The 16,793-nt window shown below is 45.6% G+C and overlaps 2 protein-coding genes across 12 annotated transcripts in view; one reads left to right on the top strand and one right to left on the bottom strand.

Annotated features, from left to right (window-relative positions):
• The window catches only part of PPFIBP1 (PPFIA binding protein 1), a gene marked incomplete at its 3' end in the record, with an annotated part of 252,050 nt that overhangs the window by 118,127 nt on the left and 117,130 nt on the right, over positions 1-16,793 (top strand). The window lies entirely within an intron of this gene.
• LOC308658205 (uncharacterized protein C12orf71 homolog) lies at positions 12,060-13,438 on the bottom strand (the record flags this gene model as incomplete). The annotated part of the gene is made up of 2 exons (XM_081310808.1): positions 12,060-12,302; positions 12,752-13,438. The coding sequence occupies 2 exons, from the start codon at positions 13,436-13,438 to the stop codon at positions 12,060-12,062; spliced, it is 930 nt and encodes a 309-aa protein (XP_081166934.1).

Consider the following 16,793-nt stretch of genomic DNA (forward strand, 5'->3'; position numbering starts at 1 on the left):
TGTGAGCTCAGAAGCCCAGAATGCCAGTAGGAACCGGTACCATGCTCACGAAGTTTCAGAAACCACTGAGTTCCTGTTAGGAACTGGACTACAGTTCTGGAGGGCTGGCATACAGCACACAGCTTCAAGGCTGTCCGCCCTCTTGTCTGGTTCTACACCATGGGCTGCTGGTTGTTTGACCACTGTCCCGCGCACTTTCCTTGCTGATGGCATCACGGAATGAAATGGATCTTGACTGACTCACAGCTCCCCAGTGAGGCAGTCTGGCCCCTTGACATCCCGGTGCAGTATTCAACACAGTCAAGGTAATTACCCCATGCAACGCCTTGCAAAGTTGCGTTTTGGATGTGCAACCCTTTGTGCATGGTGCGAACACTTACGGTCTATTCTCTTAGCCAGATGATAGCGTATGACGTTTGTAAGCATGGCCACCATGCTGTATGCCAGCCCTCCAGAACTTGGTGGGCTGAGGGTACCAGTTTGACAATTTCAGAGAGCAGAGCAGGATAGCATCTCATTTTCAGTCCCCACAGTAGTGGGATCGTCCCTACAATACTCACATCTCTTTGTGAGAACCACTCTCTTGGAGAAAAATCATTTGTAGCAGAACTTATGATAAAGGACATCAGTCTGGTGTTCACGGGGGGGGGGGGAGCAAGTGTGTGTGAACATACTGCTTGTAATTCATTTTATTTTCTGTACGTATGTGTTTTTTTTTTTTTAATTTTTGAATTTGTTTCAGTTAGCTGTAGATGACATTAGAATGCATTCATTGCACATTGATAGATCATACGTAGATGGGATGTAATTTCTCATTTTTCTGGGTGTACATGTTGCAGAATCATATTGGTCATGCAGTCACATATACATACAGTAATAATGTCTGTCTCATTCTACTATCTTTCCTTTCCTCACATCCGCTCCCCTTCCCTCCCATCACTTCCCTCTACCTAATCTAAGGGAACACTATTTTTTTCCAGTGGGCCCCCACCCCCTGCCTTGTTGTGAATTAGTAGCCACATATTATAGAAAAGATTCGGCCTTTAGTTTTGTGGGATTGGCTCATTTTGCTTAATATGATATTCTCCAACTATAACCATTTACTGGCAAATGCCATAATTTTACTCTTCTTTCAAGGCGAGTAAGATACCGTTGAGTACATATACTTCATTTTCTTGATCCATTGATTTATTGAGGAACACCTAGGTTGATTCCTCAGAAAATTGGGAACGGAACCATTATTTGACTCAGCTATTTCACTCCTTGGTTTATACCCAAGGACTTAAAATCTGCATAGTATAGTGATGCAGTCACATCAATGTTTATAGCAGCTCAGTTCACAATAGCTAGAGTATGTGTGCGGTTTTGATTGGTCATTCATGTGCTAACTACTATCTTGAATCACCAGTGGTCATGTTGATGTCTTTTTAAATACTGTCTATGTACAGAAGGTATTCCAACCATTCCGGTTTTTTGGTTTGTTTGTTTGTTGTGTGTGTGTGTGTGTGTGTGTGTGTGTGTGTATAAGTTGTAAATGAACACATATCTTTTTACAATTTATTTTTATGTGGCGCTGAGGATTGAAACCCGGTGCCTCACCCATGTGAGGCAGGCGCTCTACCACTGAGCTAGGGCCCCAGCCCTCAGCCATTCATTCTGTAAACCAACTATTTCTCCTAGGCATTGCTGGCATGAACCTCTTTTTAGCTTTGGTTGAATTCCTCAGGTTCTATGGCCAGGCTGTTGCGGGGTGGAGCCAGTTCCTTTATTATTACCTAGGTGAGAATTAAATGCCAATCATTTCAACTTTTGCCAGACATACACAGTAGATAGCCTTTCTTCTTTCATTTCCGAAGTTCAGGGTCAGCATACTCCTTACTGAGTCTCATGGTGACTCTTGCAACACCAAATCCAGGCAACCTTTTGAACTCTTCCATGCCCCTTCTGCATTGTTTAAAAACAGTTGAAAAGAAGTGGCCACCACTGTGTACCCACACGATGAGTGCCTGTCAAGTTCCTGGCCCGTATCCTGCCACTTCTAGCAGCAGTAAGTACGTTTTTAACCCAGCCTTGCTTCATCTATGAAATAGAGATAATGGTGTCTTCTTTGCAGAGTGTTTTGGACTCCCAGATGTTGGTGAAGTCAGGGAGCCAGCAGAAGGCGAGGAGGGTGTTTGAGTGAACCAGTGAAATGGGTTGGTGTTCTCAGAGAGGTGGAGAAGTGAGAAGTGTGGCTGGAAAGAGACTCGTCTGTGACCTTGAGCATGGACAGTATTTGCGGAAGGGCCCTGTCCTTTGATCTCTTCCAAACTTTGAAAATCAGTGTTCCCATGCTGCATTATTCTTTTCTACTACAGACTACTCTGACCCACCACCGTTTATAGTCCGTGCTTACATGGTTTTAACTCATTTTTCAAAAAATCAATATTAACCCAAAGATACGGACATTTTTATCTATCTATCTATCCATCTATTTATGGGGTATGTTAAGCTGGCGAGTTATGTGGCATTCCCTTGTGCTCAGTGTATGTGCCAGTAAGGGAGGAAGGGAGGGAGGAGCTAAGGAAGTTGAAGTCGAGGAAAGAAAGGCCTTTGAGACTAAACGCTCATGGGCTTTTCCAATGAACAGTGAAGGTGTCTCACAGGCTGGTAGTCCAAGCTGGAAGAGGGCGACCTTTGAGGGAACCTGTGGTGAGCGAGGCAGAGGATGTGCATTGGTAACACAGGGAGAGTCAGCAAGCAGATGGAGTCCAGGCTTCCTCCAAGAAGTTGACCTGTGGGGACAATTTTCATGACACTTGCAAAGGAATTTCAGAGAGAACCTTGCAGTGGGTTGAGAGAGGACTTGGCTAAATCAAGGTCTGCTGGGGGTGGGGGGCGGTTGGGAACAAACCCTTTTGGTAAAATGACTGCAGTGAGAAAAATAAAAATGGCTCAGTGAGAGTTCACTCCAGATCTCTCTTGGAGAGAGAATCAAGACTAGTGGAGAGATCCTTAGGAACGTGACCTCTGCCACCAGCAAGAAAGAGTATGTATGGAGTGCTTGCTTTGTCTCATTCACTCTCCAACAACTGTATGAAGTCTGTGGTACCATCTCTCTCATCTCGTGAATGAAGATAGCCAAGCTTTCGAGTGGTTAATCAGCATTCCCAGCCGTCACCTTCCTCCTCTGTGGGCCATTTAGGCCAGCCACCTTGCAAGAACCAACCAACATGCCAGAACGTGTTAAAATGACATAATAGAATAAGTCTGGTTCCCAGGATCATCAGAACTGCTTTCTGAGTGTCCCAACACTATCAATTGGAATGAGCTTCCCCTGTGCCTCCCTGTCCGCTGGCCACTTGATCTAGACCCAGTAGGTTCACCAAATCCATCCTGCCATGTGGGAGTCTGACAGGTGTCCTGCTGCCTTTGGCAGTGGGGAGATGAGTTGATGATAAGAGAAGATAAAATGCATGAAATAATAACACAGATGAGACGAGGGCAAATACAGTAAGACGGGATGTTGGGGGAGAGAAACGGAATGCCTTTTGTTTAGGAATCATACCGCCACCTGAGCGGTTCTGAGAATGCACACCACTCTCTAGACAACATATGTGATTTGAACCTGGGCCCACCTTTTATGATGGAAGAGGAGAAAGATGTGAATAACAACAACATTTTTATTGGGGAAAAAACCGAGAATAACAGCAACATTTTTTATTGGGGAAACAATGTGAATAACTACAACATTTTTTTATTGAGGGGGGGGGAACCTTAAAACTATGGGGACTATTTGAATAGGGATTGTCAAAACATTTGAAATTCTGAGTATATATAGGGTTTCCTAACTGGGGTGGGGGGTTTACTGAGGTTGAATTCTCTTGCCTTTAAGGAAGCAGTGCTTCTTTGGTTCAAGCACATCAGGGTCCTTGTAGGCCATGTCAGGGCGCCTTCTCCGCCGCAGGGAGGAGACCATCCGCTTTCTGAACCATTGGACAATGGATCGGACATTCAGACAAGATGTGGTCCCTGAGTGGGACCCCTCCGTTGACTGCCCTGAGGAGACTGAGCGGGTGTCTTCAGTGTCTCTCTCCTGGCTTATCATCTGGCAAGAGAAGGAGGATGAGTTAGAAACGTGTGATGTCAGCAGCAGTGAAGTCAGTGTGTGTTCATTTAGGGAAATCCATTTCTTTTTTTCACTTACCCATTTAGCCCAACTGTAACTGTAACCTTTTTAAGTACTCATTAATCATTAGACAGTCAGACAGACACACATATACACACACACTCTTGTTTTGTAAATATTATCATTAGTCCTCCTCTTTGTTCCTCCCCCTCCCTTGTGTTCTCTCAGTGCTCCCTGTCATTTTCCTTATACCTCCTTCCCCAGCTCTTTCCCTTGCTGCCGTCCATCTGTCATTGCTCATCTCTTGGTGGACTGGGTTCTACCTCTGCAGGTAGAATAAGCAGGTAGAATAAGTGAGTCCGTGCTGTCCCAACCTGGCACCCCCACTGGGCCTATCCCTTGCTCTGATCGAGGAGCTCCATGCTCACCTCAATAAGTTCATCTCCTCGCCTGGGTGAGATCTCTGGAAGCGGGATGATGTCTTCGGTATCAGGTAGTTTCCACCAGGGCCAGGCCTGACGAGCATCACGTTCTTGACAAGTGAGCTGATCCAGCTGGGGAGAGGCACTTGTGGATGCCTCTAGATCCTCATCCAGAGCAGAATCAGAAAACGTTTGATCATCATCACTATTGTCATCATCGTTGTTGTCGTCGTCGTCGTCGGCATCGGCATCGGCATGGTCACCGTGTTGTCATGGTCATCGTGTTTGTCCTGGTCATCATCTTCGTCGCCTTTCAGATCCTCTAGAAATGCATCAAGGTATCTCATTAGACCTTCCAGTTTCCAGAATTCTGGTTTCCCCTCTCCTGTGGGTACTTGACCATCCTTTGGTAGTCTCCATGTGGATCTGGAATAGCTGGTGAGTCTTTGTAGGGGGAGCCCAGATAATCCTCCACGACCTGGAACGATGGGCAGCTCACAAAGCTGCTCTGAGTTGTCATAAATTTGTTCTCGCCCTCCCATGAGCAACCTGCTTCTTTCAGTCACCCATGACTCTTGGACAGGAAAGAAGAAGCAGCAGGAAGAAACGTCTGTAGTCGAGTCTTCAGAGGAGTCACTGTCCGTCCAGTCGATGGTGTCCTCATGGGGGGTATCGCCTCCAGAGAGGCTCATATTTGATTTGGATTGGAAAATCCAAGAAGAAGTCTTCCTTGTCAGCACAATCGCTGCTGTACGATGTGTCTTTCGTGGTGCGCAAATCCCAGTTTCTGCCTCAATCTGGAAGCTTCAAAGGAAAAAAACCCTTGACGTAAGATATTGGGAAGAAAGAGATCATGCACTTTAGCAGTAATTCCCACTCCTCTTTCCGTTCTCAATTCTTGTGCTCTGTCAGAAGCTCATCCTGTGTTTGCACCCCCCAGTCAAGGGCAGAAGGAGCAGGCCTTTCTATTTGCAGTGTCTAATAACCCTCTGTATTGAGCGTCTCCTCCTGTTCCCTCTCACACTTTGTCTTGTTTTAGTGGAAAAGATCTACCTGTTATTCAAGATAGTTGAACAAAAATTTGAAAAATACAGGAAAGTGTGAGGTTGAAAATAAAAATCTGATGCCTCGATCCAGAGGAAATGAGAATGAGTACTATTCCTAGAAGAATTTGGGTGGATTTCCTTATAATCTTTCCTTTTTCTTCACACACACATACTTGTATGAATGTACATTTTACATACATACACACACCCATATACATTTGGAGTCACATCAGTAGAGAGATTATTAAATGATAGCACAGCCAGCAAGAAACCCATGTATGACTGTTGTGTAGTTCTTAACCCTGTTCTTATTAACGCTACTTCAGCGATCACTTATTAATGACCATTAGGTTACATGTTCACGGGTCCTTAACATTGTCTTATTAATGTCAGTCAGTACCTTTTATCTATCAAACTCTGAGTGTCTCTGTCTTCATATTCCTATTTGTTGGATCAGTGGACCAAGCTCACAAGTCTTACGATAGTTGCTACTAAATTTCTTTCTAGAAAGTATGGCTGTTTCAGTGCCCATTCTCTCATCATCCAATGGCACCTTAATTCAGCATTTTCCTTTATGTGCCAGGCATGGAAGTGGGGAGAAGCACAGGCACAATGTCTATCCCCCCCACCCCCTACGCGCGTGCACGCACCCGCACACACACACACACACACACGCACTCTCACTCACATTGAAGATGAGTCTTGCTGAGCTCTGCGTGCTGCCCACACAAAGAGATGCTGCCAAACCCAGTGGCATAAACGAGCTGTCTGAAGTCCTTCAGACCCTTCTTCGAAGTGGCTTTAAACATCAACTGTTAGAAGCCTGTGTTCTAAGACTGTTGGCTAACATGGCTACCGTGGCAACAGAGGAGCCTGTTGTCATAATCATGGAAGGAGTTAAAGGTATACAAACCCAAAAGGACCTATACCTTTATTTTCAGTTATTTTTTGCATTACTGCGACCAAAATACATATTCAGAACAACTTAGAGGCGACACAGTTTATTTGGGGCTCAGGTTATCAGAGGTGTCAGCATATGAAAGGCCACCTTCTTTGCTCTGGGTTCACATTGAGGCGGCACATCATGGGGACAGGGCCCAGGATAGGAGAGGTACTCTACTGATGATGGGTTAGGAAGCTGACAGAGAGGAAGGGGCCCCAGGAAGAATAGCACTCTCAGGACACCCCTTCAGTAACTCACCACCTCCAGCCATGTCCCACTTGCCTACAGTAACCACTCAGTCGGACTGATTAGGTTGTAGCTCTCATAATCTGCTCCTTTTCCTCTGAAAATATCATTGCAATAGCTTGAGCTTCTAGGGGACACCTCATATCCAGATCATAATATTCTGCCCCTGGTCCCTAATAGCTACTGTCCATTTCACAGTTAAAGAAAAAAAAAAAAAAAAAAAAAAGAAAGTTCCTTTACAAGAGGCCCATCATTTTATCAGATCAGCACTGCCAAAAAGTCCCCTCTGAGACTCCAGGCAAGATCTTGACCGAGAGCACGCGTAAAATCAAAACCAAATTTCCTACATCCAGTATGCAGTGGTACAGAATAAATATTCCCCTTTGCAAAGGGAGGAATATGGTTGTGGCAAAATTAACCCAGTGTTGCACACTGGTCACCTGTTTCTGAGAAAATCATCTGGGATACGTGGTTGTAAGATGTTATTTCGAGAGGGCTTTCCTCGGCCTTGCCCCTTTAACCTGGCTGGTTGCTTGCACATGGGCTCCATTTAGACTTACATCTCTGTAGCCTCCAGGTTTTCTCAGCAGCCAGTCATGTGATTGGCATCTCTTAATTCCTAGTGTCTCCTTTCCAGCTTGAGCCTCAACCTTTCAGCTTCACACACGGGCTGCTGAGACGCAATCGGCAGCGCCTCTGGCTCTGCTACACTCTGGCCTCCCAGACCCTTCATTTGAAACCTGGGTAGAATTGTCCATTGCCCCCTAACCTGAGCATCTGCATTCCAGAAGAAGCATTGCCACTTGAGTAAGGCCGAGTTCTGTTGCCAGCTTGCGCAATACGTCAGGCACCTGGGATAATGACTGTTGCAGGTCCTGGGCAGCTGAACATGCTGAAAACAACTTCCCAGTCCCCTCTTTTGAAGCAGGTCACCCACATAATCTCTAGGAAATTTGCTTTCCTATACTCTGGACCTCTGGTGTGTATGGTCTTGCAAATTCCTGAGATGCCCTGCAGGTTTCCCTCCTGTCGTCCCTGTATATATAGTACTTCGCATCTCTTCCAGAGCTCAACAAACACACCTCCTTGGCCCCAGTGTTACACACATTTTTCTGGCCAAATGTTGTTTTTTTCCAATGCCCCGTAGCTCTGCTTTCTGCTCCTGATTCTCACAGTAAGCCAGGCTAAAAACTGCCTGCACTGTCCATGGCACTGACTGAATGTTGTGCTGTCTTGAGGTTTCCTTTGTCAGATTAGTCCATCACTATTGAATTCAGCCTCAGGGTGTGGGTGAAAGCTACCTATGCATTTTTTAAATTTTTGTTTATCTGCCAGAATATGGCAAATGTGGAAGTGGTTTGCAGGAGCAATTTTGAAAAGGTTAGAGCGACAGGGTGGAAATGCTTCAGAACGCTGTCGTCCAAGCTTAATGGGCAATACCGGTGTGAGCTCAGAAGCCCAGAATGCCAGTAGGAACCGGTACCATGCTCACGAAGTTTCAGAAACCACTGAGTTCCTGTTAGGAACTGGACTACAGTTCTGGAGGGCTGGCATACAGCACACAGCTTCAAGGCTGTCCGCCCTCTTGTCTGGTTCTACACCATGGGCTGCTGGTTGTTTGACCACTGTCCCGCGCACTTTCCTTGCTGATGGCATCACGGAATGAAATGGATCTTGACTGACTCACAGCTCCCCAGTGAGGCAGTCTGGCCCCTTGACATCCCGGTGCAGTATTCAACACAGTCAAGGTAATTACCCCATGCAACGCCTTGCAAAGTTGCGTTTTGGATGTGCAACCCTTTGTGCATGGTGCGAACACTTACGGTCTATTCTCTTAGCCAGATGATAGCGTATGACGTTTGTAAGCATGGCCACCATGCTGTATGCCAGCCCTCCAGAACTTGGTGGGCTGAGGGTACCAGTTTGACAATTTCAGAGAGCAGAGCAGGATAGCATCTCATTTTCAGTCCCCACAGTAGTGGGATCGTCCCTACAATACTCACATCTCTTTGTGAGAACCACTCTCTTGGAGAAAAATCATTTGTAGCAGAACTTATGATAAAGGACATCAGTCTGGTGTTCACGGGGGGGGGGGGGGAGCAAGTGTGTGTGAACATACTGCTTGTAATTCATTTTATTTTCTGTACGTATGTGTTTTTTTTTTTTTAATTTTTGAATTTGTTTCAGTTAGCTGTAGATGACATTAGAATGCATTCATTGCACATTGATAGATCATACGTAGATGGGATGTAATTTCTCATTTTTCTGGGTGTACATGTTGCAGAATCATATTGGTCATGCAGTCACATATACATACAGTAATAATGTCTGTCTCATTCTACTATCTTTCCTTTCCTCACATCCGCTCCCCTTCCCTCCCATCACTTCCCTCTACCTAATCTAAGGGAACACTATTTTTTTCCAGTGGGCCCCCACCCCCTGCCTTGTTGTGAATTAGTAGCCACATATTATAGAAAAGATTCGGCCTTTAGTTTTGTGGGATTGGCTCATTTTGCTTAATATGATATTCTCCAACTATAACCATTTACTGGCAAATGCCATAATTTTACTCTTCTTTCAAGGCGAGTAAGATACCGTTGAGTACATATACTTCATTTTCTTGATCCATTGATTTATTGAGGAACACCTAGGTTGATTCCTCAGAAAATTGGGAACGGAACCATTATTTGACTCAGCTATTTCACTCCTTGGTTTATACCCAAGGACTTAAAATCTGCATAGTATAGTGATGCAGTCACATCAATGTTTATAGCAGCTCAGTTCACAATAGCTAGAGTATGTGTGCGGTTTTGATTGGTCATTCATGTGCTAACTACTATCTTGAATCACCAGTGGTCATGTTGATGTCTTTTTAAATACTGTCTATGTACAGAAGGTATTCCAACCATTCCGGTTTTTTGGTTTGTTTGTTTGTTGTGTGTGTGTGTGTGTGTGTGTGTGTGTGTGTATAAGTTGTAAATGAACACATATCTTTTTACAATTTATTTTTATGTGGCGCTGAGGATTGAAACCCGGTGCCTCACCCATGTGAGGCAGGCGCTCTACCACTGAGCTAGGGCCCCAGCCCTCAGCCATTCATTCTGTAAACCAACTATTTCTCCTAGGCATTGCTGGCATGAACCTCTTTTTAGCTTTGGTTGAATTCCTCAGGTTCTATGGCCAGGCTGTTGCGGGGTGGAGCCAGTTCCTTTATTATTACCTAGGTGAGAATTAAATGCCAATCATTTCAACTTTTGCCAGACATACACAGTAGATAGCCTTTCTTCTTTCATTTCCGAAGTTCAGGGTCAGCATACTCCTTACTGAGTCTCATGGTGACTCTTGCAACACCAAATCCAGGCAACCTTTTGAACTCTTCCATGCCCCTTCTGCATTGTTTAAAAACAGTTGAAAAGAAGTGGCCACCACTGTGTACCCACACGATGAGTGCCTGTCAAGTTCCTGGCCCTGTATCCTGCCACTTCTAGCAGCAGTAAGTACGTTTTTAACCCAGCCTTGCTTCATCTATGAAATAGAGATAATGGTGTCTTCTTTGCAGAGTGTTTTGGACTCCAGATGTTGGTGAAGTCAGGGAGCCAGCAGAAGGCGAGGAGGGTGTTTGAGTGAACCAGTGAAATGGGTTGGTGTTCTCAGAGAGGTGGAGAAGTGAGAAGTGTGGCTGGAAAGAGACTCGTCTGTGACCTTGAGCATGGACAGTATTTGCGGAAGGGCCCTGTCCTTTGATCTCTTCCAAACTTTGAAAATCAGTGTTCCCATGCTGCATTATTCTTTTCTACTACAGACTACTCTGACCCACCACCGTTTATAGTCCCGTGCTTACATGGTTTTAACTCATTTTTCAAAAAATCAATATTAACCCAAAGATACGGACATTTTTATCTATCTATCTATCCATCTATTTATGGGGTATGTTAAGCTGGCGAGTTATGTGGCATTCCCTTGTGCTCAGTGTATGTGCCAGTAAGGGAGGAAGGGAGGGAGGAGCTAAGGAAGTTGAAGTCGAGGAAAGAAAGGCCTTTGAGACTAAACGCTCATGGGCTTTTCCAATGAACAGTGAAGGTGTCTCACAGGCTGGTAGTCCAAGCTGGAAGAGGGCGACCTTTGAGGGAACCTGTGGTGAGCGAGGCAGAGGATGTGCATTGGTAACACAGGGAGAGTCAGCAAGCAGATGGAGTCCAGGCTTCCTCCAAGAAGTTGACCTGTGGGGACAATTTTCATGACACTTGCAAAGGAATTTCAGAGAGAACCTTGCAGTGGGTTGAGAGAGGACTTGGCTAAATCAAGGTCTGCTGGGGGTGGGGGGCGGTTGGGAACAAACCTTTGGTAAAATGACTGCAGTGAGAAAAATAAAAATGGCTCAGTGAGAGTTCACTCCAGATCTCTCTTGGAGAGAGAATCAAGACTAGTGGAGAGATCCTTAGGAACGTGACCTCTGCCACCAGCAAGAAAGAGTATGTATGGAGTGCTTGCTTTGTCTCATTCACTCTCCCAACAACTGTATGAAGTCTGTGGTACCATCTCTCTCATCTCGTGAATGAAGATAGCCAAGCTTTCGAGTGGTTAATCAGCATTCCCAGCCGTCACCTTCCTCCTCTGTGGGCCATTTAGGCCAGCCACCTTGCAAGAACCAACCAACATGCCAGAACGTGTTAAAATGACATAATAGAATAAGTCTGGTTCCCCAGGATCATCAGAACTGCTTTCTGAGTGTCCCAAACACTATCAATTGGAATGAGCTTCCCCTGTGCCTCCCTGTCCGCTGCCACTTGATCTAGACCCAGTAGGTTCCACCAAATCCATCCTGCCATGTGGGAGTCTGACAGGTGTCCTGCTGCCTTTGGCAGTGGGGAGATGAGTTGATGATAAGAGAAGATAAAATGCATGAAATAATAACACAGATGAGACGAGGGCAAATACAGTAAGACGGGATGTTGGGGGAGAGAAACGGAATGCCTTTTGTTTAGGAATCATACCGCCACCTGAGCGGTTCTGAGAATGCACACCACTCTCTAGACAACATATGTGATTTGAACCTGGGCCCACATTTTATGATGGAAGAGGAGAAAGATGTGAATAACAACAACATTTTTTATTGGGGAAAAAACCGAGAATAACAGCAACATTTTTTATTGGGGAAACAATGTGAATAACTACAACATTTTTTTATTGAGGGGGGGGGGGAACCTTAAAACTATGGGGACTATTTGAATAGGGATTGTCAAAACATTTGAAATTCTGAGTATATATAGGGTTTCCTAACTGGGGTGGGGGGTTTACTGAGGTTGAATTCTCTTGCCTTTAAGGAAGCAGTGCTTCTTTGGTTCAAGCACATCAGGGTCCTTGTAGGCCATGTCAGGGCGCCTTCTCCGCCGCAGGGAGGAGACCATCCGCTTTCTGAACCATTGGACAATGGATCGGACATTCAGACAAGATGTGGTCCCTGAGTGGGACCCCTCCGTTGACTGCCCTGAGGAGACTGAGCGGGTGTCTTCAGTGTCTCTCTCCTGGCTTATCATCTGGCAAGAGAAGGAGGATGAGTTAGAAACGTGTAATGTCAGCAGCAATGAAGTCAGTGTGTGTTCATTTAGGGAAATCCATTTCTTTTTTTCACTTACCCATTTAGCCCAACTGTAACTGTAACCTTTTAAGTACTCATTAATCATTAGACAGTCAGACAGACACACATATACACACACACTCTTGTTTTGTAAATATTATCATTAGTCCTCCTCTTTGTTCCTCCCCCTCCCTTGTGTTCTCTCAGTGCTCCCTGTCATTTTCCTTATACCTCCTTCCCCAGCTCTTTCCCTTGCTGCCGTCCATCTGTCATTGCTCATCTCTTGGTGGACTGGGTTCTACCTCTGCAGGTAGAATAAGCAGGTAGAATAAGTGAGTCCGTGCTGTCCAACCTGGCACCCCCACTGGGCCTATCCCTTGCTCTGAAATCGAGGAGCTCCATGCTCACCTCAATAAGTTCATCTCCTCGCCTGGGTGAGATCTCTGGAAGCGGGATGATGTCTTCGGTATCAGGTAGTTTCCACCAGGGCCAGGCCTGACGAGCATCACGTTCTTGACAAGTGAGCTGATCCAGCTGGGGAGAGGCACTTGTGGATGCCTCTAGATCCTCATCCAGAGCAGAATCAGAAAACGTTTGATCATCATCACTATTGTCATCATCGTTGTTGTCGTCGTCGTCGTCGGCATCGGCATCGGCATGGTCACCGTGTTTGTCATGGTCATCGTGTTTGTCCTGGTCATCATCTTCGTCGCCTTTCAGATCCTCTAGAAATGCATCAAGGTATCTCATTAGACCTTCCAGTTTCCAGAAATTCTGGTTTCCCCTCTCCTGTGGGTACTTGACCATCCTTTGGTAGTCTCCATGTGGATCTGGAATAGCTGGTGAGTCTTTGTAGGGGGAGCCCAGATAATCCTCCACGACCTGGACGATGGGCAGCTCACAAAGCTGCTCTGAGTTGTCATAAATTTGTTCTCGCCCTCCCATGAGCAACCTGCTTCTTTCAGTCACCCATGACTCTTGGACAGGAAAGAAGAAGCAGCAGGAAGAAACGTCTGTAGTCGAGTCTTCAGAGGAGTCACTGTCCGTCCAGTCGATGGTGTCCTCATGGGGGGTATCGCCTCCAGAGAGGCTCATATTTGATTTGGATTTGGAAAATCCAAGAAGAAGTCTTCCTTGTCAGCACAATCGCTGCTGTACGATGTGTCTTTCGTGGTGCGCAAATCCCAGTTCTGCCTCAATCTGGAAGCTTCAAAAGAAAAAAACCCTTGACGTAAGATATTGGGAAGAAAGAGATCATGCACTTTAGCAGTAATTCCCACTCCTCTTTCCGTTCTCAATTCTTGTGCTCTGTCAGAAGCTCATCCTGTGTTTGCACCCCCCAGTCAAGGGCAGAAGGAGCAGGCCTTTCTATTTGCAGTGTCTAATAACCCTCTGTATTGAGCGTCTCCTCCTGTTCCCTCTCACACTTTGTCTTGTTTTAGTGGAAAGATCTACCTGTTATTCAAGATAGTTGAACAAAATTTGAAAAATACAGGAAAGTGTGAGGTTGAAAATAAAAATCTGATGCCTCGATCCAGAGGAAATGAGAATGAGTACTATTCCTAGAAGAATTTGGTGGATTTCCTTATAATCTTTCCTTTTTCTTCACACACACATACTTGTATGAATGTACATTTTACATACATACACACACCCATATACATTTGGAGTCACATCAGTAGAGAGATTATTAAATGATAGCACAGCCAGCAAGAAACCCATGTATGACTGTTGTGTAGTTCTTAACCCTGTTCTTATTAACGCTACTTCAGCGATCACTTATTAATGACCATTAGGTTACATGTTCACGGGTCCTTAACATTGTCTTATTAATGTCAGTCAGTACCTTTTATCTATCAAACTCTGAGTGTCTCTGTCTTCATATTCCTATTTGTTGGATCAGTGGACCAAGCTCACAAGTCTTACGATAGTTGCTACTAAATTTCTTTCTAGAAAGTATGGCTGTTTCAGTGCCCATTCTCTCATCATCCAATGGCACCTTAATTCAGCATTTTCCTTTATGTGCCAGGCATGGAAGTGGGGAGAAGCACAGGCACAATGTCTATCCCCCCCACCCCCTACGCGCGTGCACGCACCCGCACACACACACACACACACACGCACTCTCACTCACATTGAAGATGAGTCTTGCTGAGCTCTGCGTGCTGCCCACACAAAGAGATGCTGCCAAACCCAGTGGCATAAACGAGCTGTCTGAAGTCCTTCAGACCCTTCTTCGAAGTGGCTTTAAACATCAACTGTTAGAAGCCTGTGTTCTAAGACTGTTGGCTAACATGGCTACCGTGGCAACAGAGGAGCCTGTTGTCATAATCATGGAAGGAGTTAAAGGTATACAAACCCAAAAGGACCTATACCTTTATTTTCAGTTATTTTTTGCATTACTGCGACCAAAATACATATTCAGAACAACTTAGAGGCGACACAGTTTATTTGGGGCTCAGGTTATCAGAGGTGTCAGCATATGAAAGGCCACCTTCTTTGCTCTGGGTTCACATTGAGGCGGCACATCATGGGGACAGGGCCCAGGATAGGAGAGGTACTCTACTGATGATGGGTTAGGAAGCTGACAGAGAGGAAGGGGCCCCAGGAAGAATAGCACTCTCAGGACACCCCTTCAGTAACTCACCACCTCCAGCCATGTCCCACTTGCCTACAGTAACCACTCAGTCGGACTGATTAGGTTGTAGCTCTCATAATCTGCTCCTTTTCCTCTGAAAATATCATTGCAATAGCTTGAGCTTCTAGGGGACACCTCATATCCAGATCATAATATTCTGCCCCTGGTCCCTAATAGCTACTGTCCATTTCACAGTTAAAGAAAAAAAAAAAAAAAAAAAAAAAAAAAGAAAGTTCCTTTACAAGAGGCCCATCATTTTATCAGATCAGCACTGCCAAAAAGTCCCCTCTGAGACTCCAGGCAAGATCTTGACCGAGAGCACGCGTAAAATCAAAACCAAATTTCCTACATCCAGTATGCAGTGGTACAGAATAAATATTCCCCTTTGCAAAGGGAGGAATATGGTTGTGGCAAAATTAACCCAGTGTTGCACACTGGTCACCTGTTTCTGAGAAAATCATCTGGGATACGTGGTTGTAAGATGTTATTTCGAGAGGGCTTTCCTCGGCCTTGCCCCTTTAACCTGGCTGGTTGCTTGCACATGGGCTCCATTTAGACTTACATCTCTGTAGCCTCCAGGTTTTCTCAGCAGCCAGTCATGTGATTGGCATCTCTTAATTCCTAGTGTCTCCTTTCCAGCTTGAGCCTCAACCTTTCAGCTTCACACACGGGCTGCTGAGACGCAATCGGCAGCGCCTCTGGCTCTGCTACACTCTGGCCTCCCAGACCCTTCATTTGAAACCTGGGTAGAATTGTCCATTGCCCCCTAACCTGAGCATCTGCATTCCAGAAGAAGCATTGCCACTTGAGTAAGGCCGAGTTCTGTTGCCAGCTTGCGCAATACGTCAGGCACCTGGGATAATGACTGTTGCAGGTCCTGGGCAGCTGAACATGCTGAAAACAACTTCCCAGTCCCCTCTTTTGAAGCAGGTCACCCACATAATCTCTAGGAAATTTGCTTTCCTATACTCTGGACCTCTGGTGTGTATGGTCTTGCAAATTCCTGAGATGCCCTGCAGGTTTCCCTCCTGTCGTCCCTGTATATATAGTACTTCGCATCTCTTCCAGAGCTCAACAAACACACCTCCTTGGCCCCAGTGTTACACACATTTTTCTGGCCAAATGTTGTTTTTTTCCAATGCCCCGTAGCTCTGCTTTCTGCTCCTGATTCTCACAGTAAGCCAGGCTAAAAACTGCCTGCACTGTCCATGGCACTGACTGAATGTTGTGCTGTCTTGAGGTTTCCTTTGTCAGATTAGTCCATCACTATTGAATTCAGCCTCAGGGTGTGGGTGAAAGCTACCTATGCATTTTTTAAATTTTTGTTTATCTGCCAGAATATGGCAAATGTGGAAGTGGTTTGCAGGAGCAATTTTGAAAAGGTTAGAGCGACAGGGTGGAAATGCTTCAGAACGCTGTCGTCCAAGCTTAATGGGCAATACCGGTGTGAGCTCAGAAGCCCAGAATGCCAGTAGGAACCGGTACCATGCTCACGAAGTTTCAGAAACCACTGAGTTCCTGTTAGGAACTGGACTACAGTTCTGGAGGGCTGGCATACAGCACACAGCTTCAAGGCTGTCCGCCCTCTTGTCTGGTTCTACACCATGGGCTGCTGGTTGTTTGACCACTGTCCCGCGCACTTTCCTTGCTGATGGCATCACGGAATGAAATGGATCTTGACTGACTCACAGCTCCCCAGTGAGGCAGTCTGGCCCCTTGACATCCCGGTGCAGTATTCAACACAGTCAAGGTAATTACCCCATGCAACGCCTTGCAAAGTTGCGTTTTGGATGTGCAACCCTTTGTGCATGG

Source organism: Spermophilus citellus, assembly GCF_964194105.1.
Source record: "Spermophilus citellus genome assembly, chromosome: 10".
NCBI classification, from domain to species: domain Eukaryota; kingdom Metazoa; phylum Chordata; class Mammalia; order Rodentia; family Sciuridae; genus Spermophilus; species Spermophilus citellus.